Consider the following 25,153-nt stretch of genomic DNA (forward strand, 5'->3'; position numbering starts at 1 on the left):
CTTTGAATGAAAAATGTAATTGCAAATGGCTACGACCATTGCTTTCGCAATATTAGGTTTTTCATTGGTTAATTTAACCTAATTGTTTTTGTGTTTACTGTAAAAGTGAGTGAAATACATCATTTAGCGATCAAATAATACTAGTAAGTTTCTGTGAAATCATAATTACGCCATTTTATTTACAACCGGCGTCTGTTTACCACGCTGCTCTGCGGCTTGTAGTTATTGAAGCTATTAAATTTTGTCAAATACTTTTTTTGAATCGTGAATATTTTAGTAAAATAGCGTTTTGGTGTTGTAGAAGGCGCAGCGATGTCGCTGCCGCCGTATTTACTGGGGCCCAATCCCTGGGCAACCATGATGGCGCAGCAGCAGTTGGCGGCAGCGCAGCAGGCGGCTTTGCAAGCCCACGCTGCCGCCGCTGCGGCTGCGCCACCGGTGCCTCCGGCGCAGCCCCCTAAGCCCCATCATATACCCGAAGAAAAGATAAAGGAGAAAGGTAAGTTATCACCCACATAATTATATAGGTTATCCGTGTTGTATTTATTTAGGTGGCATTATTTATTCGGAGGCCAACAACGGGGCATCGCGCTGATTTTTCAACAGCAGCAGCTATTAGAAAAAAGTTTTCATAACACAATACTAAAATTGATTAAAAAAATCGAACATTCGATTATTATTTTTTATGTATTTTACTTTGTATTGTTCATTTGTTTTGTGAAAGCATTCACTCAAATAACATACATAAATATCTTATGTAGGAGAATTTACCAAAAAAATATGAAAACCACCACTTTCTAACTTTTCCTTGTCCCCATTGCCACCCCCATGACCAAACAGTTTTTCTAAAGGAGTTTATAGTAAAATTATTTCCTGTGGGGAAGATAAACTGCAATTGGTATTCTTCTCCATTCTAGTAACAATGGAGAATGCTGATATTGCAAACATTACCAAGTAAACTTAAGGCATGATCTTTAAAAAACTAGCATGCAACAATATTGTGAAATACAATGGTCCCTCAGTAATTGATGATTGAGCAGGTTGCAACTTGAAATAGTCAAGATAACACGGTATTATAATTGATCAGAGTATAAAGAATCTGTCATATTATTATATTGTCTTGCTAAACATTTGTTGGTTTACTGACTTTACTGCAGGTCCACTGTTTACTTAATCATTTATTATATTTTTTGTTGGTCTCTTTTTTCATGAGGCTAGGTATGAATTTGAAACCAATGAACTTAGTGTTTCACCAACCATAAGTATAAACCTCATGAAAGCAAAATGGTATTTAGATGAAAGAGGTATTGAGCATAAATCATTTGTGTTGTGCATAATTGAAGAGCCTCAATCTGCTTTTAGTTTTCTCAACCAAATTAGGTAACAATAAATAAGAGGTTATTATTTCAGTCTGTGTAGAAGGACACTAGCAGCGGGTCTGTATTCACATTGCAATTCACAGGTCTAATGTTTACAGATACACAACATTATTATAAAGTGCTCAATTACATTTTTAAAGACACTAAAGACAGCACCTTTTTTCACTAATCAAATATGTATTTGTAAAAATTTATTTATTTTGTTATTACTAGCTCAAAAATGGATGCAACTCCAATCAAAGCGCTTTGCCGAAAAGCGCAAGTTTGGTTTCGTGGATGCACAGAAGGAAGACATGCCTCCCGAACACATTCGAAAGATCATCAGAGACCATGGAGACATGACCAGTCGCAAATACAGACACGACAAGCGTGTCTATCTTGGAGCATTGAAATACATGCCTCATGCAGTCATGAAACTTCTTGAGAACATGCCTATGCCATGGGAACAGATTCGCGATGTTAAAGTTCTTTACCACATCACTGGGGCCATCACCTTCGTCAATGAAATCCCGTGGGTAATAGAACCAGTTTACATAGCTCAATGGGGCACAATGTGGATCATGATGCGTAGGGAGAAACGTGACCGTAGGCATTTCAAGCGGATGAGATTCCCGCCATTTGACGACGAGGAACCACCTCTAGATTATGCTGACAATATCCTGGATGTAGAACCTCTTGAGCCCATTCAGATTGAACTGGACCCAGAAGAAGATGGAGCTGTCGCGTCGTGGTTTTACGATCACAAGCCTTTATTAGGTACTAAGCATGTCAACGGTTCCACATACAGAAAATGGAACCTGACTTTACCTCAGATGGCGACCTTATACCGTCTTGGAAATCAGTTACTGACTGACTTAGTAGACGACAACTATTTCTACCTCTTTGATTCCAAGAGTTTCTTCACCGCTAAAGCCTTAAATATGGCGATCCCCGGAGGACCGAAGTTCGAACCTCTTGTTAAGGATAATTCAGCGGGTGACGAAGATTGGAATGAATTCAATGACATCAACAAGATTATCATTCGGCAGCCAATCCGTACTGAGTACAGAATCGCTTTCCCGTACTTGTACAACAACTTGCCGCACTTCGTTCAACTGTCCTGGTAAGTCGCTCAAATGCATTTAAATAAAAGCCTAATAAATTCGTATATATATCGTTAACATTCAAATGTTTCAATGCTTGCTGTCTTTTCCTCAAGGTACCACACACCGAACGTCGTATACATCAAAACTGAGGATCCCGATCTACCTGCATTCTACTTCGATCCTCTCATCAATCCCATCTCTCATCGCCACTCAGTCAAGTCTTTAGACCCACTGCCTGATGAAGAAGAGTATGTGTTAGCTGAAGATGTGACTCCATTCTTGCAAGAAACCGCGCTGTACACTGACAATACGGCTAATGGAATTGCTTTATTGTGGGCGCCAAGGCCTTTTAACATGCGATCAGGTGAGTAAATAAAAAAATCGTTTCTGAACTTATATAAATCATGTCATGTATAGATATGCCAGTATAAATGACGATCATGAAGCACTTGCTTCAAAAGCGTAATGTCATTCTGATGCAAATGTTTTTTTTATCTAGGACGCACACGACGTGCTATCGACGTTCCTCTTGTTAAGACTTGGTACAAGGAACATTGCCCGCCTGGACAACCCGTAAAAGTGAGGGTCTCGTACCAAAAACTTCTGAAATATTATGTGCTGAATGCATTGAAGCATAGACCACCAAAGCCGCAGAAGAAAAGGTTTGTCAAAAATATCTTCAAAATCGTAACATAATCTATCTTTGTGCAACTAAGATTTAGAAGATGCTGAAGATTTTATTAATTTCCAAGGCACACTTATTTGTTTTTTTTTTCTAAAAACTATCATCAGTTAGTAGAATCCTCAGTTATCACTTTTGACAGAGATTCAATGTCGAATATTCCTCCACACAGGTACTTATTCCGCTCATTCAAGTCAACTAAGTTCTTCCAAACCACAACTTTGGACTGGGTTGAAGCTGGTCTCCAAGTATGTCGCCAAGGTTACAACATGCTGAACTTGCTCATCCATCGCAAAAACTTGAACTATCTGCATTTGGATTACAACTTTAACCTGAAGCCAGTCAAGACTTTAACCACAAAGGAGAGAAAGAAGTCGCGGTTTGGTAATGGTAAGTTGTACCACCTATTGATTTTTAGATATGATTATAGGTACACAAAAATAAATCGTATACTTTTCTTTTAATTTCGTTTTAAATTGTGAAACATTGCACTAGTCAAATACAGTAACTAAATAAGTTCCAGTACATCATCTTAACCTCCGTTTACAGCTTTCCATTTATGCCGTGAAATCCTACGTCTAACTAAACTGATCGTCGACTCCCACGTACAATACCGTCTGAACAACGTGGACTCCTTCCAACTGGCTGACGGTCTTCAATACATCTTTGCTCACGTTGGCCAGCTGACCGGCATGTACCGCTACAAGTACAAGCTCATGAGACAGATCAGGATGTGCAAGGATCTTAAGCATCTGATCTACTATCGGTTTAATACGGTAAGAACATACACTTTTAGTGAATTTGTTATCATAAATTTTTGTAGATTTGAGTATCCTGTTAGTTTTAAGGAAACTAATTATGTAGTTACCGCGAAGTATTGCGCAATAATTATGTTTTAAAAGTTCAGTTTTATTTAATTAAGAGAGCTGGGCAGAAGAAATATTAAACAAGTATTTAGTTATAAAATAAATAACTTCCAATATGACTAAGTTTCGTCATTATCATTTACTCAGGGTCCAGTATCAAAGGGACCTGGCTGCGGTTTCTGGGCTCCAGGATGGCGAGTATGGTTGTTCTTTATGCGTGGTATAACTCCATTGCTTGAACGCTGGCTCGGAAACTTGCTGTCGAGGCAATTCGAAGGCCGACACTCCAAAGGTAATGTTTTGTTAACAAAGAAGTTAATTATTATTACATGCAAATATTTACTTGCTAGATCCTTCAAAGTATTAGGACTCATAGTTCAGTCACATTCTTACTCGTCTTTTTCCAAATAGGTGTAGCAAAGACAGTCACGAAGCAGCGCGTCGAGTCTCACTTCGACCTTGAATTGCGTGCGTCCGTCATGCACGATATCGTTGATATGATGCCTGAAGGTATCAAACAGAACAAGGCCAGGACTATCCTGCAGCATCTGTCTGAGGCCTGGAGATGCTGGAAAGCTAATATTCCTTGGAAGGTAAGTTCATAACAATAGTATTATGAGTCAGTATTCACTTCATTAAAGATTTTATTGTCTGTATCTTTGGCCACTCTCTAAACGTAGTTACTTTCTTAGGTGCCCGGTCTCCCAACACCGATAGAGAACATGATTCTCCGTTACGTAAAGATGAAGGCCGACTGGTGGACAAACACCGCCCACTACAACCGTGAGCGTATTCGTCGCGGCGCTACCGTCGACAAAACCGTGTGTAAGAAGAATCTGGGACGACTCACGAGGTTATACCTCAAGGCTGAGCAGGAGAGGCAGCATAACTATTTGAAGGTATGTAGAAATGTGCCCTTATGATATAATCACCTTGTCGATCATTTCAATGATCAACACACTTGTAAAAATGCCTTATTGAAATGTTGTATAAGTAAAATTTATAAATTTCGTTTAACTGTGAACAAATAGTATAGTTCTTTTCAGCTAGACCCTATGTTGATGACTACAAAAACTAATCTTTTCAGGATGGTCCATACATTTCTCCCGAAGAAGCCGTAGCCATTTACACTACAACAGTACATTGGCTCGAGTCGCGTCGCTTCGCCCCCATTCCGTTCCCGCCACTTTCCTACAAGCACGATACTAAACTTCTCATCCTAGCGCTGGAGAGATTGAAGGAAGCTTACAGTGTTAAGTCCAGGCTCAATCAGAGCCAGAGAGAGGAGTTAGGTCTCATAGAACAGGCTTATGATAATCCTCACGAGGCGTTGTCGAGAATCAAGCGTCATTTGCTCACACAGAGGACGTTTAGAGAGGTAAGCTCAGAACATTCGTAGCACATATTGCAAATTACTCGTAACATCGAAAATTCTATGAAACCAACTATGTAGATGTCAAGCACACTAACTTGAAATATGTATTTACACGCTAGTACAATAGCATAAAAAGGTATTCTGCATAATCTTTATCATATTATTGAGTGAGTATTGAGGCATTCTCATTACATTCACATAAGTGACGCATGCTACATATTACCAACTTTTTCCATAACACATGAAACTTTTTGTCTAGGTTGGTATAGAATTCATGGACCTATACTCCCACTTGGTGCCCGTATACGACGTTGAGCCTTTAGAAAAGATTACGGACGCCTATCTCGACCAATACTTGTGGTATGAGGCTGACAAACGACGCTTGCTGCCACCATGGGTGAAGCCAGCGGACACTGAACCATCGCCGCTACTCGTGTATAAATGGTGTCAAGGTATGTGAACAGTAATTATACTTATTGAAAACAATCTGAAATTTATTATGATTTATTTATATCCACTAAGACTCGAAGATTTTGCATTGTGTGTGCCAATTTTATAAGCATTTTTACCCATCGCACCTTAACGAAGCAATCGGAAGAAACTGAATATTGGAAAAACGAAGATACTAACGCGACCACTCAGGGTGTGCGTTGTGGCAAAGGAGATCTGTTTAATTGCGATCATCCCCTTGTTACAAACCTCACCTTGGTTGGTTGCACAATCATCAATCAAGACTAGGTGACAGGAAGAGAAATATTGAAGAATTCAAAGAAAATTAAACTTCAAGTTTGCTGTAAGAGTGAAATATAAAAAAAATATTTTTTTTAACTATGGTGTTTGTAAAATATAAGTCTTAACATATGTTGTAACTAAAACTATTTATTCATGAAACAATTCTAATCTAATTCGCATCTTGATCTTAGGTATAAACAACCTGCAAGATGTATGGGAGGTCGGCGAAGGCGAATGCAACGTCCTTCTAGAGTCACGATTCGAGAAGTTGTACGAAAAGATAGATTTGACGCTACTCAATCGACTTCTTCGTCTTATTGTTGACCACAATATCGCTGACTACATGACTGCTAAGAACAACGTCATTATTAATTACAAGGTTAGTTGTCTAGTGTTATCAAGATTGTGCTCTTATTATAAAGATTGTTGCCGATAAAGCAAAATGGCGTAGCAACGGACGGTGGTGAGCGCCGTCGTCCACAACGGCAGCAGTCCTCCTTTAAGTCTTAATGATACACTTTTCAATCATAAAATCCTAACTAATTGATACATTATAGTAATCTTTTCTACACAGGACATGAACCACACAAACTCATATGGTATAATCCGAGGTCTTCAATTCGCCTCTTTCATAGTCCAGTACTATGGTTTGGTACTGGACTTGCTTGTGCTTGGTCTGCAAAGAGCCAGTGAGATGGCGGGTCCACCACAACTGCCCAACGACTTCTTGTCGTACCAAGACAGACAAACAGAAACTGCGCATCCGATCAGACTGTATTGCAGATATGTGGATAGAATTCATATATTCTTCAGGTTTGTATATAATTTCTCGTCGTTATAAATCAATAATGGTATTTTTCTTCTAGTTGTTGTCTCATATTTATTATAAATCTCCCATGTTTCCCCTTATAGGTTTACTGCAGAAGAAGCTCGTGACCTGATCCAACGATACCTGACTGAGCATCCTGACCCTAACAATGAAAACATTGTCGGGTATAACAATAAGAAGTGCTGGCCCAGAGATGCGCGTATGCGTCTTATGAAACATGATGTCAACCTGTAAGTAATCAAATCTTCAACATCCTCCATATTAATACAAAAATTAATATATTATGTGGAACTTAATTTATTTTGTTTCTTTGTTTAGTGGCCGAGCTGTATTCTGGGATATAAAGAACCGTCTGCCTCGTTCAGTCACCACCATTCAGTGGGAGAACAGTTTCGTTTCTGTTTATTCAAAGGACAATCCCAACTTGCTGTTCAACATGGCTGGCTTTGAGTGCAGGATACTGCCAAAGGTGAGTTGACAGTGTGAAAAGTATATAAATTGTAAACAAATATCAATAAATACACAAATAAAGATCGTACGTTATGTACTAGATTTAACAGTGTTTTTTAAATTACCTAGTGCCGCAGTCAACACGAAGAGCTCTGTCATCGTGACGGCGTATGGAATCTACAGAATGAAGTGACAAAAGAACGAACTGCTCAGTGCTATCTTCGTGTCGACGACGAGTCCCTAGCTCGCTTCCATAACAGAGTCCGACAGATTCTCATGGCGTCAGGCTCTACTACCTTCACGAAGATTGTCAACAAGTGGAATACAGCGCTTATTGGTTAGTTTGTACTGCATCAAATAAAAACATTATGTACATACTTTTGTGAATGTACTTCTTACGCACGCAACTTATTGACATCTATTTAATTCTATGAAAGTATTCCTTTACTCTATAAGTCAATAACTTATCAGGTCTGATGACATACTTCCGTGAGGCTGTAGTCAACACACAGGAGCTTCTCGATCTGCTTGTGAAATGCGAGAACAAGATCCAAACTCGTATAAAGATCGGTCTCAATTCCAAAATGCCTTCCCGTTTCCCGCCCGTCGTGTTCTACACACCTAAGGAGCTGGGAGGACTGGGAATGTTGTCTATGGGTCATGTCTTGATTCCGCAGGTAAGGAAAATTATACAAGCCTACAAGATGGAATATATTTCACAAATTAATTGTTGAATCTTGTGTTTCTAGTGAAGAGAAACTTAAATAATATGTTATTCGCAGTCTGATCTCCGCTGGTCTAAACAAACGGACGTGGGCATCACACATTTCCGTTCGGGTATGTCGCACGACGAAGACCAACTGATTCCCAACTTGTACCGCTACATCCAGCCGTGGGAGGCCGAGTTCGTCGACTCGCAGCGCGTGTGGGCAGAGTACGCACTCAAGAGGCAGGAGGCTAACGCGCAGAATAGGTAATACTACGAAAAAGGATATTATTTATTACGCATTGATTTCTTGTCCCCCAAAAACGTTTTTATTCGATATGAAGTGATGAATCGCGTAGGGGTCCTGAAACCAGAGAGTCCCTGTGCTCTGGGGGCGTGCGAGAGAGTCGCGCTTGCTGATCGCATGACGCGGCCTCGACCACGTCTGATAATACGCTATCTGATCAAACTACCCAGAACTATTCATGTATGATTAACTTGGAATCGAGTTTTTAACAGTTGTGTAATTTCACAGACGTCTTACCTTGGAAGATCTAGAAGATTCGTGGGACAGAGGTATTCCTCGTATCAATACACTGTTCCAGAAAGACAGGCACACACTTGCTTACGACAAAGGATGGCGTATTCGTACCGAATTCAAACAATATCAGGTATGATAAACATAGTTATTCTGCTAATATATTCTTATAAATGTTTAATTTGAATGGTTTTTGACACTTAATTTGTTTTTCGTACTCTAGGTCCTAAAGCAGAATCCTTTCTGGTGGACTCACCAACGGCACGACGGTAAACTCTGGAACCTTAACAACTACCGTACTGATATGATACAAGCACTAGGAGGAGTAGAAGGCATTCTCGAGCACACCTTATTCAAGGGCACCTACTTCCCCACCTGGGAGGGTCTCTTCTGGTAAGATCAATATACTAAACATAACATTTTATTTCGTATACTTTCTTCAAGATTTATTTATTTTATATCTGAAGTGATGAATCGCGTAGGGGTCCTGAAACCAGAGAGTCCCTGTGCTCTGGGGGCGTGCGAGAGAGTCGCGCTTGCTGATCGCATGACGCGGCCTCGACCACGTCTGATAATACGCTATCTGATCTTGTTGTCAAGCACAAACCAATCCCATCATTATACATCCTGTTAGTCGTGGTTATTAATAAAAGTACCTTCATTTATTCAGGGAGAAAGCATCAGGTTTCGAAGAGTCGATGAAGTACAAGAAGCTGACCAATGCTCAGCGTTCTGGTTTGAACCAGATTCCCAACCGTCGTTTTACTTTATGGTGGTCACCTACCATCAACAGAGCCAACGTGTATGTCGGTTTCCAGGTAAGAATAACAATCAACCTTCAAGAATACTAAGTAATATTAATTATGTTACAAAGTATCTGTATCATTAAATATTATTTTGTGTTTAGGTACAACTGGATTTAACTGGTATTTTCATGCACGGCAAGATTCCAACGCTAAAGATTTCGCTCATTCAAATCTTCAGAGCTCACTTGTGGCAGAAAGTCCACGAGTCTATCGTCATGGACTTGTGTCAGGTACAAAGATATGATTCATAATTCAATATATGCAATACGTCTTTTATTTCTTATACTAACATTATGTAATCTCTTACTTAGGTATTCGATCAAGAGCTAGACGCATTAGAAATCGAGACAGTACAGAAGGAAACCATCCATCCTCGTAAATCTTACAAGATGAACTCGTCATGCGCCGACATCTTGCTATTCTCTGCCTACAAATGGAATGTATCAAGACCGTCTTTACTCGCCGACACCAAGTAAGAAGACTATGTCGTAATGCTCATTAACTAGTATCATTTCAAGTCCGTCAAACATTGAAAATCGTCCATTAATCTATTCTTAAACCTACAGAGACACAATGGACAATACCACAACACAGAAGTATTGGCTTGACATCCAGTTGCGTTGGGGAGACTACGACTCGCACGATGTGGAGAGATACGCTCGTGCTAAGTTCTTGGACTACACCACAGATAACATGTCTATATACCCCTCGCCCACTGGGCTGCTCATCGCTATAGATCTTGCGTATAACCTGCACAGGTAAGCTTTTATTTACCGTAATATACACATAAATAATACACATAATTATAAATTACGCGTAAAAAAAATTGCCCATGATTTCAGCATAATATCAGTTTTTAAACCATATTTTTTCTTCCAGTGCTTATGGTAACTGGTTCCCTGGATGCAAGCCCTTAATCCAGCAGGCAATGGCGAAGATTATGAAGGCGAACCCAGCTTTATATGTATTGCGCGAACGTATCCGTAAAGCATTACAACTGTACTCGTCCGAGCCCACTGAACCGTACCTATCCAGTCAGAACTACGGTGAACTGTTCTCCAATCAAATTATTTGGTAAGCAGCATTATTTAACCATTTCAAAATCATCATTTTCAACTATTGGCTATAACATTGCATGTAAGTCATATTTAACCATTTTCTATTGTGTAGGTTCGTTGACGACACGAATGTATACCGTGTTACTATCCACAAAACATTCGAGGGTAACTTGACGACCAAACCCATCAACGGCGCTATTTTCATCTTCAACCCGCGTACAGGACAACTGTTCTTGAAGATCATTCACACCAGCGTGTGGGCCGGACAGAAACGTCTTGGACAGGTAAGAATATATTTATAGTTTGCATGTTTATCTACTCAAACTAACTATGATTTTTTTTACGAGAGACCTTTGAAATGATAATAAAACATGTTTTATTCTCCAGCTCGCTAAATGGAAAACCGCCGAAGAAGTAGCAGCTTTGATTCGTTCTCTCCCTGTTGAAGAGCAGCCTAAACAGATCATTGTCACCAGAAAGGGAATGTTGGATCCTCTCGAGGTCCACTTGCTAGACTTCCCGAACATTGTCATCAAGGGTTCAGAACTGCAGCTGCCTTTCCAGGCTTGTCTCAAAGTTGAGAAGTTCGGAGACCTTATTCTTAAGGCTACAGAACCACAGATGGTGCTATTCAACCTCTATGACGATTGGCTTAAAACTATTTCGTCATACACGGTAAGTTTTATTATGAAAACAGAACTTGGCAATCCTAATATGAAGTGATGAATCGCGTAGGGGTCCTGAAACCAGAGAGTCCCTGTGCTCTGGGGGTGTGCGAGAGAGTCGCGCTTGCTGATCGCATGACGCGGCCTCGACCACGTCTGATAATACGCTATCTGATCAAACTAAACAGAACTATTTAAATATTTCGACTGTAATACCAAAAACATAGTTTAATTTCTTACATTTTCAATTCTTAGGCGTTCAGTCGTCTGATCCTTATCCTGAGAGCCCTCCATGTGAACACGGAGCGCACTAAAGTCCTGCTCAAACCAGACAAGACTACACTGACAGAGCCACATCACATCTGGCCCACACTCAGTGATGATGACTGGATCAAGGTTGAAGTGCAACTCAAGGATCTTATCCTTGCCGACTACGGAAAGAAGAACAAGTAAGTATTCTAAACAATTATGGCAACTTCGAAGTAATGTATGTATGAATTTACATGGTTCATTTTTTTAGTGTAAACGTAGCGTCGCTGACACAATCAGAAATCCGTGATATAATCTTGGGTATGGAAATATCTGCGCCCTCAGCACAACGACAACAGATTGCGGAGATTGAGAAGCAGAGTAAAGAACAAAGTCAGCTCACTGCTACTACTACAAGAACAGTTAACAAGCATGGAGATGAGATCATTACGTCGACAACTAGCAATTACGAGTCACAGACGTTCAGGTAAGAATAATATACCAACTAGCAATCTTGATTTAAATGTAATTGTATGTTAATTACATATTTTGCTCATAAAGGAAATTTATTAATTTAATCATTTTATTCCAGCTCCAAGACAGAATGGCGTGTGCGTGCCATATCTGCGACGAACTTACATCTTCGTACTAATCACATCTACGTGAGCTCGGACGACATCAAAGAGAGTGGTTACACCTACATCCTGCCCAAGAACTTGCTCAAGAAGTTTGTCACTATCTCTGATTTGAGAGCACAGGTTGGTTATTGGCATTATTACTCTTCATCGTCCCCCATTGTACTGAGTGTTCTGTGTTGTTTGACTATTTATTAATGTATTTATTTTCGTTCTTGTGTAGATCGCTTGCTACCTGTACGGCACGTCGCCGGCGGACAACCCGATGGTCCGCGAGGTGCAGTGCGCGGTGGTCCCGCCGCAGTGGGGCACGCACCAGCAGGTGCACCTGCCGCGACACCTGCCCAAGCACCCCGCGCTGCAGCATCTGCAGCCGCTCGGCTGGATGCACACGCAGCCCAACGAGCTGCCGCAACTCTCGCCACAGGTCACGACTACACACTACTAACAATCTCAAATAAACTATTTGTATGTCTTGTCTTCGATTCTAATCTTTATTCCCTTTTACAGGATATAACAACTCACGCGAAAGTAATGGCCGAAAACCCATCTTGGGATGGCGAAAAGACAATCATTATAACTTGCTCATTCACACCTGGTTCATGTTCGCTGACGGCTTACAAACTGACACCCAGCGGATACGAATGGGGCGCGAGAAACACCGATAGGGGTAATAACCCTAAAGGTTATCTGCCCAGTCATTATGAAAGGGTCCAAATGCTGTTGTCTGACAGATTCTTGGGATACTTCATGGTTCCATCGCAAGGCAGTTGGAATTACAATTTCATGGGTATGTGCCCTCTTTCTTATTTTTATTTTGTTTAATTTATACTTATATATTTACTAAAAAATCATTGTAATTACCAGGTGTTCGTCACGACCCGAACATGAAATACGGCGTACAGCTGGGTAACCCCCGCGAGTTCTACCACGAGGTGCACCGGCCAGCGCACTTCATGAACTTCGCGGCTATGGAGGACGCCGCCGCGCCCACGCTCGCCGCCGACCGCGAGGACCACTTTGCGTAGGCTACTGCCAGTGTGTTAGTTGTAAGGGATAATGTAAATAAGCGAGAATTAAATTTTAATAAATTTGCTATTGTTGTTTTATTTAAGATAACGGTGTAATTATCCTTCTGGTAAGCATGTAAGCTATAAGATCGAGTAAAAGATTACAATACAAACGTATCGATAGAAACGACAATGTCCGCATTTTAAATTATGTATGTACAGGGCCGGATTTAGGGGCCAGAGGCCTCGGGGCAATTAGGAGTAGAGGCCTTGGTCCAAATTATTTATTTTTATTAGGAGTGCTGGGCCCCTAGGCACTGGCCTAAATTGCCTTATGGACAATACAGCGCTGTGTTATGATGGAACCACCGGTTTCGAATAAAAAAAAATGCAAATGATCTCATCCGTATAGAATGGCATACAGAAGCCAAGTGAAGAATCAAATAATGTGTTTGCGTATCGGGTCGCACGAAAAGTCGCGGGTATTTTTGTTACAATCCTATTTAAATACTCCACTTAAGTCTCACTTCGCTTAAATAGAGAGAACCTTTACAATCAAGCTCTACAATATTCTGGGATGAAACAACGAAACCATAAAAGTAAGGGAAGGGAGGATAAGCGATTTTTATTATGATTTAAAAATATTGATTCGTAGAAAACAAAACCAATTCTGTTTAGTATGAAAACTAAAGTAAACACTAGTGTCGGTTGGTACTGCCGTCACTGTCAAAATTACTGACGGTTGAGTTGTTCAAGCTGTCAACGTCGTACGGTGTGCAAACTGATACAAGTTGATTCTTGTTTAGTACTTTTCGACTTTACGGCTACTTGTTTTGTAATACAATTTCTTCTCGAAATGGGTGATCAAGACGATTTTGAAGATAACCAATTTCCAGACAACGATGAGTTCGTTCCTTATGTTACAGCCGGTAACCTAGCGCAAAAAAATGGCGCGAAAGTTGCTCTTTGGGGCAAAGTTACCAAAGTTGTAGGCAGCGAAGGATTCCATGTCAAAACTGTAGACGATCAAGAGGTCCTGATTAAGCTGAAGAGGCCGATAAATGAGCCATTAGAAGGTTGGTACGAGATTCACGGCGTGTCGCAAGGGAAGAGTGTGTTATGTGATGAATACGTTCCTTTTAACGAGGAGTTGTCGAAGAACCTTGACACTGAAGGTCACAAGGCTTTAGCGCGTCTGCTGGCGGCCCTGGACGACCCCTGGAACTTGGGAGATGACTCTTCAAATACTATGAATGGTGTTGTGCCAATGGATGAAAACTACTGAAGTAATAATGTTAAGTTAGGTGTAAGATCTTAAGTTTGTATTTATCTTCAATAAAAAATGGCATTCCACTGCAGTCAAAAGAAGGTGTCGAATAATATCTATAATTAAGACCACCATTTTAGTCAGCAGAAAGTTCAGTATGTACTTTTTAACATGTCCTGTAAAACATATTTTTTAATGTTAAAGATTGTAGTTGTTAATATAAAAACTGCTCTGTCATCTTTCAAGTATTGTGTCTTTACCTATTTTTTATGTATCTGATACAGATAGCAAGTTAGATATGTTTTTGGATCATTTTTCTTTGATGTTAGATTAGGCCCTTGGTGGTTATCAATCTTATCACATTTCAATAATACACCGATGAATGCAAAAAAATATTATTAAAGAATATTTCTATTGACGCATTTTAAAAGAAACTTTCAAATTTATCAGAATGTTACCATTTTTGATAGGGTTGACTGGAAAAACATCTTTTTTTAGTCGTACATATTTGGCTTTATTGCGAACTATTAATAATATTTTGTAAAGCTGTATTAGTGTAGATAAGACATTCAAATTGTTAAAACTGGTGTCTGCTTTATTGAATATTGAATTCACTACATACAACCTGGTAATATTTTAAACTGGCGTATTAAAAAAGATTTGTAAATATAATTGGCATTGTACATTTTACCGCTAAGTATTTAAATTCATGTTGAAATAAAATTTAGTTTTTAATAAAATGTTTTATTATTTCATTACTATAGTTGGCTAAATGTAATTGACATGTTGTTTAAATTTAATTATTCTAGTAAAAATGCACATCTTAAGATTAATAAATAAATGATTAATACTATCATATAAAAATATTGCGCTTACATAATAGCAAAATGACAATTTTTAAGCCTGTACATTTCAAAATACACAATAATATGCCTATAATAATATATAAAAAGGCATAAAAAATTGCTCATGTCAAAATTGGTACATAAAAGTTTCATATCGAAATATAAATTATGTGTCACATGTCTATGAAAAGCTCATAAATTTCAATCAAATTTAGTCTGTGTGTTGATCTAAATTGAAAGATAGGCTACCTCACATCTAATTTAAATATTTCACTGGTTGTTAAATCATTGGTAATACCTTATTAAAAAAAACATTTCAAATAGACAGTTTGTATCAGCATTACTGTATTAAATAAGATGGTTAGTCAAGACAGATAAAGTTGTAAACCAGAACACTAGTAAACACATTGGCACTCAGCCCAGACAACTTTAATTAACATTTGCATGCTTAAATAAGTCTTGATTTTTAGCTAGAATCTCATAATTTCTTCGTTTACATCCAGCATTGCACACGAGGGTAAGATCTGACGTCACTCTCTTTGTTACGTCGCTGCAGACTACGCATGCGTTTCTCATGCTGTACAGCATTCGATAGAGCTCCTTCTATGCAGGTCACTGGACGGTTCCTGTTGTAATTTAATGAAATAATCGACATTTTAATAGGCAATTAGGTAAAATAATAGGGTAGGATAAAAATTAAATATACTGGAGATTATTAGAGGAACTCCGAATTATTTACATGCTAGACTTCAAAATAGCAGGATCGATTTTTATAGTGGCTTACATCATCATTACATCAGGATATTCAGGATTAATTGATATTCCATTCGATAGTACCTTGAGTTTCGTGCAAATATAAAGTTACGAGAATGGGGTGGGGGGATATTTTTTCTGCGTTGAAAAGCTAATAACGGCGTGGGGATATATCAGGCCCTTGCCGACTAAAAACACAACGGGTCCCTACATTTGCCTAGTTCAGAGTCAGGGGAACGCTTACGCATGCTCTGCGCGATGGGGCGTTGTAACTTGCTGCTGTTTAGTCCAAACAAATTAACGATAAAAAGTTACTTACAAAGCCTTAGACTCAATCTTCTCCACTTGGGAACGTATCTTCATGCTGACCGGCCTCTCCTTGCCCTTAAGCGCCAATTCGGTGAGGTACCGCTTGATGTAGTGCTTCAACTGGACGTTCTCTTTAGCCAGCTTAGCTTTCTCAGTCCTCAAGCAGATTGTCTGGACTTTAGCTCTGTTAACTTTGAGCAGGAACTTGTCCATTTTGCGGTATTCTTTGCATTCTTCCTTTGAAAATAAGAGTTACAAACTATAGCTTATGTCTATAAAATCGGTGGATACCGATTATTGCGATAAAAATCCTGTAAACAGGCAGCTACCGATTGACAAAAAAAAAACATTATTTACGAGGTAAGTTTTTTTGTGCAAAAACTCCTTTTTGTTGTATTAACTGTTTAAAATGATTATTTCACTTACAATCATAGCGCTATCCAGATTTTCGAAGTCAACAGAATCGATTTCGCTTTCATTATCTTTAGTTAGCTCGTCGCCGTCGTGTTCATATTTACTGCATATCTCCGACAGTTGTAATACTTTATTTAGCTTGTTGTTTAATTCTTCAAGATGCTGGGAAAGAGTCAAACTTCAATTACTTAGTTAAAAAAATAGTTCTTGTAAACTAGGACATGAATGATCGTTTTTTATTTCGATGTTATGGTACTTCCTCTGTTATAACTACATTTTCAGCAGGCGTATTAGTCGCAACAACAAAAGTCAAGCAATCTCAGTAAATCAAGCAAACTCATAGGTCTAATGGTATTTTTATTTGCGTAAGATCGTCAATGAATTGTGTGATTTTTTTATGTTTAACCACGTTATTATTTTAATATCTAATTAACCATTGTATCAATTCCATCCTGAATTATGTTCCGTGCAAATGATTCTAATTGTTTATTATCAATTTCTTTACCTTAATAGCGTCCTGGCTGGAGTTAACCATGAGAGCCAACTGCTGGTTCCCCTGACTCCTCTCCACCTTGGTATCCTTCTTCATCTGCAGGTACTTCTGCGTCAGTTCCTCCTTACGAGCCGCCAGATGAGCCAGCCTGTCGGCCATGGTGCTGGTCGACTTTTGCCATTCGTGTTGGAGGCTAAGTAAACTATCCTGTAAAATAACAAAACTAGACATTCGTACCAAAAATCTTGTAGCAGAGTCGAATTTCCATGCTTGGTATTCACAGCCGTTGATATTTGTAGTAAAATTGACCCGACATTCATAGTAAAGTCGACTTGATACTCGTAGCAAAGTTGTACTCACATTCGTAGCAAATTTTAAACACGTAGCACACTTAACATTTGTACTGGCCTTGGTATATAGTACATTTGACATCTACACATTTGTAGAAAATTCACTTGGACATTCGTATACCTAGCAAATGAGATTGGTAGCGCAAAATAATTGAAAATGATTACCTATACGAGTACCTACTTAGTTACGTATTTATAACGTAATAAAAACTGGAATAAACTTATATAGACCTGAGTTCCGCTAAACATCTTCTCGCTTTGTCAGTGACATTTTTCATTGGCTATCAATGGCCTGTTGTCACGCTATGATAAAGTTATTGTCACGAATACAATGTACTGTAATTCGATTGGGGATGGATTTTGTTCCGGATCACCAGGTGAAGTGAAGGTCGTGGTCATATGCTGTACTCCATACCTGAATTATAGCTACATGACCACCGCATGTAACAACTATGATGCGAATGGCATGGTTTTTTTTTAAACCTAGACTATAAATTAAGTCCCTTCCCCGGAAAAATCCGAATGATGAAATCCCTGTGTATGAATTTATTATATTTAGCCACAATACTCAATTATCTGCAATACACAATGTGTAGGTACATGTCTTAATAATTACATGATGGGGATTCTATCAAGCAAGGCAAAATGGAGGAGTGAGAAATCTTATATTGAAAATCAGTTCAAAGGATGATGATGTTCTTAATAGGTCAGTTTCTTGCTAAAAATCTACAACCGCAACTTACAGTAGCCAGTTGTATCTGTACGTCGTTTCTGGCTATTTCCTTCTGGTAGAAGTCGTCCTTCTCTCTGAGGCTGTAGTAGTGGCTCATGATGGGGTTGTGCTGTTCCTGATATGAAGTGTAAACCTCACGAAGCTTGGCCCAATACGTCTCCACCTCCAGCTGTTTGGGTACGCAGAATGCACGTAAATCTTCCTCATGCTGAAATATTAGGAACAAATTATTTTAGTGTATTATTATTAAAAAACGCTTGAACGTATCAAAAATGTGATTTCGTTTCGTTAAGTCACCTGACTTAGTTATGTCACATCCATGTCTTCGAAGTAACGATCAAGATTTTCATAATGTGAGTTTTATGTTGTTTGCTCTTTTTGTCTCAGGAACAGTAAAAGCTACCTTCAATTCGAATGAAAAGAAGACACGTCTACTGTTTATAAACGCAATACCTAAGTACCTAGTAGATCAAATCATGTCGTTACCAGTTAGGATGTAACAAACAAAACTATTAAACAGACATAATAAATGAACAGGCCGTTACAAACACTGGCTTCCAACATAACAAGTATATCGAAGGTATAATGCAATTTCCAATTGGCCACATGACATTTTCCTGTAATTAGTGGCCCTGGGGAGCACATCAGAGCATGCCAGGTGGACTGACAGGCGTGACTGATGGCTGATGAGCATTGTTTGATGCGACACTGACAGGAATTGCTACCGGTGTTGTGTTCCGACCGTACAATATGGTGCATGAACCTTTCGATTGCTTTTGGAAGGACGTTTGTGCAGATATTATATGATTGAGGGGAAAATATTTTATGCGAATATCTTTGCGAGCTGGACATAATCTTTAAAATTAAACTGTCTACGATTCTTATGATAATGGACGGATAGTGGAGCCTTATTAAGAGGATTATAAGTTTTTACCCTTTGAGAAGGGCACCCTAAAAAAATCAAATAGAACAGTAACAATGATAACGAAAAGAGCCTGATCGTTTCTTGGTCCATGGCTCTATCCATGCACTATATTATTATATTGATAATACCGAAATGGATAGGATAGACCATTCATAAGCCCTTCCTATTGTCTGAAATAAAGGATGCTATCAATAAATTATTTATGTTTGGATTGAGCATTCATAGGCTTGTTTTGAAAATCATCGTAACCTAGGTCACAGTTATATAAGAGAGTCTATCCTGGAAGCTCATTAATCAAATGCTGTTCACAGAATAAAGATTACAGATATCTATTGACATTGACTGTTAATTACTTACTACCTAATACTTTGCTAGCATAATAGCGGTGTGCCAGTCAACAATTAGTCATATTTGGTTGAAGCTGTCACCCTTTGTATGTCGGGGTAGTGAGGCGTGGCCGTGCTCATATAAAGTGTAGTGAATGACCATCAGCAGCACTACCATGGTGGCTGTAGCAGTGAACATGTGCCTTATCAAGTATCATGTGCTGATTTTATGTTTAATAGTCGCGGAGTGCTATGTGAGTAAATTAGTTATATAAATAAAATAAGGCTGTATTTCTGCCAGAATACGTCAAGCGAGCCATCTGTAAGGGATCGCTAGACTTGATGAAGTCCTTAATTTATTAGATAAAATTTAATAAAAGGTTAATTTTCTCAAAACAGGCTCTGAATTGTCGCTCAGATGGCGGACCGAAAGAAGCCGAGCTAAAGAATATTTACAAAAAATGTTTAAAGATGCAAACAGACAACAAAAACTCTAGCAAAGGGAACTCTGATCAAGACTGGAAGGAGGCTCGAGGTCAACAGAGGAACGATTGGGATCGAACCCGGACTGGAAGCAAAGAGAACCGGAATAGAAAAGAGGAGAGATTGGGGAGAGACAGAATGGACTCCAGTGGTATGAGAGACAATAAAGATGACATGATGGGAAGTAGAGCCGATGATAGAATGGACAGAAATTACGAGAGAAAAGGTAATGACAACCAGAGGGGCAGGAATAATGACAGAACATCCAATAACAATAGTAATGACAAGACGGGAAATCGAAGTAAGAATAACAGGAATGAAATGACAGGTAACCGAGAAAATGGAAGGAATGATTTTATCAATGGAAGAGAGGATTTCCAGCAGAGCGATGAATATGAGACAGTGAGTATTTAAAATCTTATCCGAAAATATTTTTTCCAAAAAATGATGTCCAATTTTCCCATTTGGGAGCCTTAACAATATGAATCAAATTATTATTATTACATGAAGCAATGGACGGTTTTTGAGAAAGTGCTGCGGTGGCCAAGAAAATGGCTCTTGGGTCACGCAAAGTGTCAATAAGATGATTTACCGGTTTCTTTTTTGAATAATTGCATTTTATGTACCGTTTTTTTTTAAGAAATCTATTTTATTTTTATATTTTATCAGGATATGTCCAAATACAACAACTATCACTCTACCCAACCACCGCGAAGATACAAGAGGGACAGGCGTCCAGAAAACTCCGGTAAGAGAAGTCAATACAATCCAAACGCACAGAGGATAAACGGTTACGAGGATAACAGCTTCAGGTCAGAAGAGAGGAATTCAAGTGAGAATAATTCTAGCAGGGAGTCAGATAATAAGGCTTGTGCGTTGCATTGCTTCTTGGAGAACTTGGAGATGGTAAGTGTCTCAATAATAAGGAGGTATATTTTGAAAACGCATTAAATATTTTTATATTTGTTCGATTATATCCACTAAAGTCCCCAAAGTAGAAATTTCTTAATTAGGGTTTATTACACAGGTACTTAAGCTAATTAAATATAAACACAGTAATTACACAGGGTACACTTAATAAAACTATCCATTAGCTAATTTTATAATTATATATTGTTTATTACATAATACGCAGAAAACTCGGTGTCGCGTTTTGCACATACAATTTCTTTTTATTATTTGTACCTATTTGATTGCGAATAGTTCAGACTATACATCTATACAACTATGGCACGAAAGAAAATTTGATCGTACCAAAAGCATTAAAATAAGTTCATAAAAGTAGGTCGATCCTTAGTCATAAAGTAAGTGTAAAGAAATGAATGATGAATTTGATCTTTAAATTAAAACAATCTTCCTTAACTGCGCTTGATTAGTTAAACGAGTGTCCTAGCAGCTGATGTGGTTAAAACGTTAATTGTTACATAGACGGGTGAGGATGGGATGCCAGACCGCTACCTGGTGACTCACGCCATCACCAAGAATGTTAAGAACGAGGATCTAAAGGATTTCCTGCAGGAATCCATTGAAGAATGTTTCCAGATCCTTGATAATGGTAAGTTTAAAATGTTATGTTTCATGGGTTCTATGATAAGAATTCGAAGTTATATAGAGAAGCTGTATGAGATAAATTATGGTACCTACTCTTTGAAAATGTAATAGAAAAACAACGAAGATTGTACTTTATTATAACACGAACAAAACAAACCTACATAAGGTTTGTTTTGTTCGTATTAGAAACTTAGGTTAAAAAAGTAACTAATACATGACCTATAAAAAAGCTTTCTATTAGTGGCAGATAGTAAAAGTTTTTTCTTTTTGCAGAAAACACTGAAGATAAATGCGAATTTTCAAAAAACTTGTTGCTGTGTCTATCTGAGAAAGGAAGATCTAATTGTGATGACTGGAAAGAAGACCTGTTCTAGCCTAACATCTTACGACAAGCTACAATTTAGAAGACCGTATTTTTATATTCATGTATTTCTTACGTAGTTTAAAGTGAAATTACCAATACCAAAATAATTGGAAAATACACAAAAAATATACCATTTTAAGTAGACTGCTTATTATTTTATTCGGATATTAATTCACCTCTTTTGTCGACCAATAATTAAATTATGGATACTATTGCTTTAGCTTGAAAATTCGGCCTATTTAGACATTGATGCGTGTCAAGATTTGAACCTTCGAACTTGGCTTTCCAGCGAACATACTACTAGGCTGATACTATACTAACGATTTCTACATAAGCTACATTCTTTAATTTAGTTCTTACTTCGAGTCTCGCGTCATTCTTCTCCGTGGCCCTTAGCGTCTCGATATTCTTCTTCAGCGCCTGAAAGTCTCGGTCCTGGATGTAAGTGATGAGTTTCAGCTTGAACTCTGCTCTCTCCTGGCTGTCAACCAGGTCCATATCTTCTTTGTCCCAGTTCTCGAGGAGATCATTCTTCTGGATGTCGTATTCTAGTTGTAGTTTGTCCAGACGTTGAGATCCTATGTCTGTGGAGTTTTCATTTAAATAGAGAGTTTCTGTTACCTAGTTTTTGTATCAGGTTATACCTTAAGCAGTCATGAGTTTATTTGTATCAATTTTACTTAGGATCAGCAGCTTTAAAAAAAACTAACACAGCGATGAAATTTAATGTTTGGTATTCGTTAGTATCTAGGGTTTAAAGATTTCAAAAATACCCTCAGATAATGTTTACTGATAAATTTTCATATACTTAATATTTAGTAAGGGAGTTAACTGTTTACCCAAGAAATAGCTAACATTCTCCGTGTGGGCCTGGAAGCCACGACGATGCTGTTCATCCGAGTCATTGGTGGCGTTCATCAGGGATGTGATCAGCCTGTTCTTACGATCCAGTAGGAAGTTGAAACTTGTCAGCATACTCTATAAGCAAGTCATTGAAAATGATAGAATATATACAACAACAAAAAAACTTTGGTCATGGTTCACATTCTGATTTAATCATATTTGGCGAAAAGATTTTTCTTTTAGTTTCACTTCAATACAAAAATATTAAAATAGTACTTAACAAAGGTACCTATCGATAAAAGTTGAAGACTAAAGAAAAAACAAAATATTATTATTTTGTCATCATACTAGACACGCATTACATTTATTTCGGATTATTTTAAACAACACATCTCAACTAGTAAGCAGATGAAGAGTAGGACTGCTGACTAATACTAAAATAGTTGGTAAAGAGTCAAGAACCCAATACTTTCCAAAGGAAATAATGACATCGTACAATACAAGTCTCCTTATTTCATCTCCGCTCAGGATATTATAGTGCTTAATTATAATTTTCTTAGCTGGAAAGGAACAGTCATGAGTTTACCTGAATATCCAACGCCATTTGCTTGCATTTTATTTTCCGCAGTATAAATCGCCACTGTTGGTTTATCTTCGCTGTGTTCAGACGAGCGTAGGCTTCCTCTTTATCTAGCTTATTCTGATAACAAAATGTAATATACAAGATTATTATTTATTTATTTACACTTTTTATACAATATCTGTACAATGGCGGACTTATTATTATTATCTAATTATTATTCATCATCATGACCTATTTCCCATTATTTCTGGTCTTATATTTGCATACACTCATAGCTACTTACTCCTGTATTTTTACAAATTATGAAAATTAGTTTTTAGTGCTAGCTTAGCTAGCTTTTAGTGTCTGGACAAATATCTTATCCAAACAAATTGATCTACAGTTACCAATTTCTTAACCCAGATATATACTGCATGTTCTTATTGTCAATTAATTATGCATTACCGATAATGACTACAAGACTTTAAAATGTTTGTAGGTAAGTAAGGACTGATGAATGAAAGTAAAGTATGCGGTACAAGAAACGACCATTATCATTAATAATGTTTCAATCGATTTACGATATCTTAAAGATAATAAACATTACACTGGCTTTTAAGTTCCTGTGTTTCACACGTTTTCTTTTGCAAAATCATGACTTTTTCTTAATTGACTGCGGTGATACTGGTGTAAATTAAGCAATAATAACAGGTGCTACTTGACCGCACCCGCAGGGTTTACTGCACCTTCTTATAATTCTTTTATAATATTTCATAAATTATGTAAAAAGTTTGCATAAATAAAGTCCACCGATCAAAAGGTTTAGGCGGCCAGTACGATTTTCTATAAAACAGTCAGGCAGTCCCGATAACTACGCGTGAGTAAACCTTTAAACAATTATTATTTGAAAATCTTTTTTCCCCTAATCAGAGAAATTGTGTCCAGCCAATCGAACCCAGACTCCAAAATAAAGTTCGACTCGACCATAACTCATTAAAGAGCGTAGCAAATTGTATTTTCAAAAACCCTTATGGCAGACGTACCTTAATGAACCTGGCAATGAGTTCCCTCTTCCTCCGACGTGCTTCCTCTTCAAGGTCAGCGCGGTGCTGGAGGTAGCGCGCGCGCTCCTCATCAGACATCTTCGCCAGTTTGTTCACTTTGCCTTTCTTGCCCATTTTGGAAGACTAGGTTGCTTCTGAAACAACATAAATCAATAATCATCAATAACATTGATGGAAGTTTTGAAATTAATTGATGAAGGGTTGCATAATCTCCTTAAATGGTCTGGTGAAGCAATTAAAGCCCATGCCCAGGGTTACTGCAGAGACCTCTTTCAAAAATGACAATGTGTTCTTTGGGGAAACATCGTCTTCGTTGATTGTCGTAATATATTCTAACGAAGTTTTTTAATAGAACTCACTACAAAAGCACATTAAGTTGTTCATCTATCTGCTTTAGAAACTCACAAATATATCAGTACATAAAATAACAAAAACACCTAAATGACTAGAACATTCATCTAAATAAATTCTAGATAATAATCTAGATACGGAACAAAAGACCGAGCCAGAGACCGAAAAAATGCTTACCTTTACAAAAATACACCTGTTTGGCTGTGTGGAACAAAACTCCTAAGGTGAGGCTATGATGAACGTGTATTGAACAAACGATTAGTAACGCGGCAACAAACTTATGACTTGCTGTTGATAATAATATAATCAATGTTAAGTGTTAGGGGGTTAAGATTGCATGCTATATTGATGTATTATTTTTTGTCATTAGGAGTGAGTGTTTGCTAATATCGACTGTACTGCGTTGGAATTAAGATGTTGACTGTACGACTAGTCTGTACCTTGGTTTTAGATTT

At 38.1% G+C, this 25,153-nt stretch overlaps 4 protein-coding genes across 4 annotated transcripts; 3 read left to right on the forward strand and 1 right to left on the reverse strand.

Annotated features, from left to right (window-relative positions):
- The first annotated feature begins 3 nt into the window (after positions 1 to 3).
- Positions 4 to 13,151, forward strand: LOC113502029 (pre-mRNA-processing-splicing factor 8). The gene is made up of 34 exons (XM_026883391.1): positions 4 to 143; positions 302 to 499; positions 1,593 to 2,481; positions 2,578 to 2,828; positions 2,964 to 3,126; positions 3,319 to 3,536; positions 3,696 to 3,922; positions 4,160 to 4,304; positions 4,424 to 4,605; positions 4,705 to 4,911; positions 5,100 to 5,390; positions 5,647 to 5,839; positions 6,311 to 6,498; positions 6,694 to 6,932; positions 7,032 to 7,178; positions 7,267 to 7,417; positions 7,528 to 7,735; positions 7,870 to 8,075; positions 8,181 to 8,371; positions 8,640 to 8,775; positions 8,866 to 9,035; positions 9,313 to 9,460; positions 9,550 to 9,678; positions 9,760 to 9,920; positions 10,015 to 10,206; positions 10,328 to 10,522; positions 10,619 to 10,790; positions 10,894 to 11,181; positions 11,427 to 11,620; positions 11,692 to 11,907; positions 12,013 to 12,178; positions 12,279 to 12,482; positions 12,566 to 12,845; positions 12,923 to 13,151. The coding sequence occupies exons 2-34, from the start codon at positions 313 to 315 to the stop codon at positions 13,081 to 13,083; spliced, it is 7,095 nt and encodes a 2,364-aa protein (XP_026739192.1). The 5' UTR covers positions 4 to 143; positions 302 to 312; the 3' UTR covers positions 13,084 to 13,151.
- A 644-nt stretch (positions 13,152 to 13,795) lies between these two features.
- LOC113502037 lies at positions 13,796 to 15,067 on the forward strand. Its single transcript, XM_026883410.1, has one exon. It carries the CDS (start codon positions 13,922 to 13,924, stop codon positions 14,348 to 14,350), a length of 429 nt encoding a protein of 142 aa, XP_026739211.1. The 5' UTR covers positions 13,796 to 13,921; the 3' UTR covers positions 14,351 to 15,067.
- Positions 15,068 to 15,293: 226 nt separating this feature from the next.
- Positions 15,294 to 24,901, reverse strand: LOC113502039 (dynein regulatory complex subunit 2). The gene is made up of 10 exons (XM_026883412.1): positions 24,876 to 24,901; positions 24,327 to 24,481; positions 23,308 to 23,421; positions 22,718 to 22,856; positions 22,239 to 22,462; positions 18,240 to 18,437; positions 17,159 to 17,353; positions 16,666 to 16,815; positions 16,250 to 16,476; positions 15,294 to 15,803 (listed from the first exon to the last, which is right to left on the reverse strand). Exons 2-10 carry the CDS (start codon positions 24,459 to 24,461, stop codon positions 15,671 to 15,673), a joined length of 1,515 nt encoding a protein of 504 aa, XP_026739213.1. The 5' UTR covers positions 24,462 to 24,481; positions 24,876 to 24,901; the 3' UTR covers positions 15,294 to 15,670.
- LOC113502040 (probable ATP-dependent RNA helicase ddx42) lies at positions 19,371 to 21,888 on the forward strand. The gene is made up of 5 exons (XM_026883414.1): positions 19,371 to 19,734; positions 19,880 to 20,365; positions 20,633 to 20,869; positions 21,392 to 21,518; positions 21,788 to 21,888. The coding sequence occupies exons 1-5, from the start codon at positions 19,636 to 19,638 to the stop codon at positions 21,886 to 21,888; spliced, it is 1,050 nt and encodes a 349-aa protein (XP_026739215.1). The 5' UTR covers positions 19,371 to 19,635.
- Positions 24,902 to 25,153: the final 252 nt, after the last annotated feature.

Source organism: Trichoplusia ni, chromosome 16 (genome assembly GCF_003590095.1).
Source record: "Trichoplusia ni isolate ovarian cell line Hi5 chromosome 16, tn1, whole genome shotgun sequence".
Taxonomy (NCBI): Eukaryota; Metazoa; Arthropoda; class Insecta; order Lepidoptera; family Noctuidae; genus Trichoplusia; species Trichoplusia ni.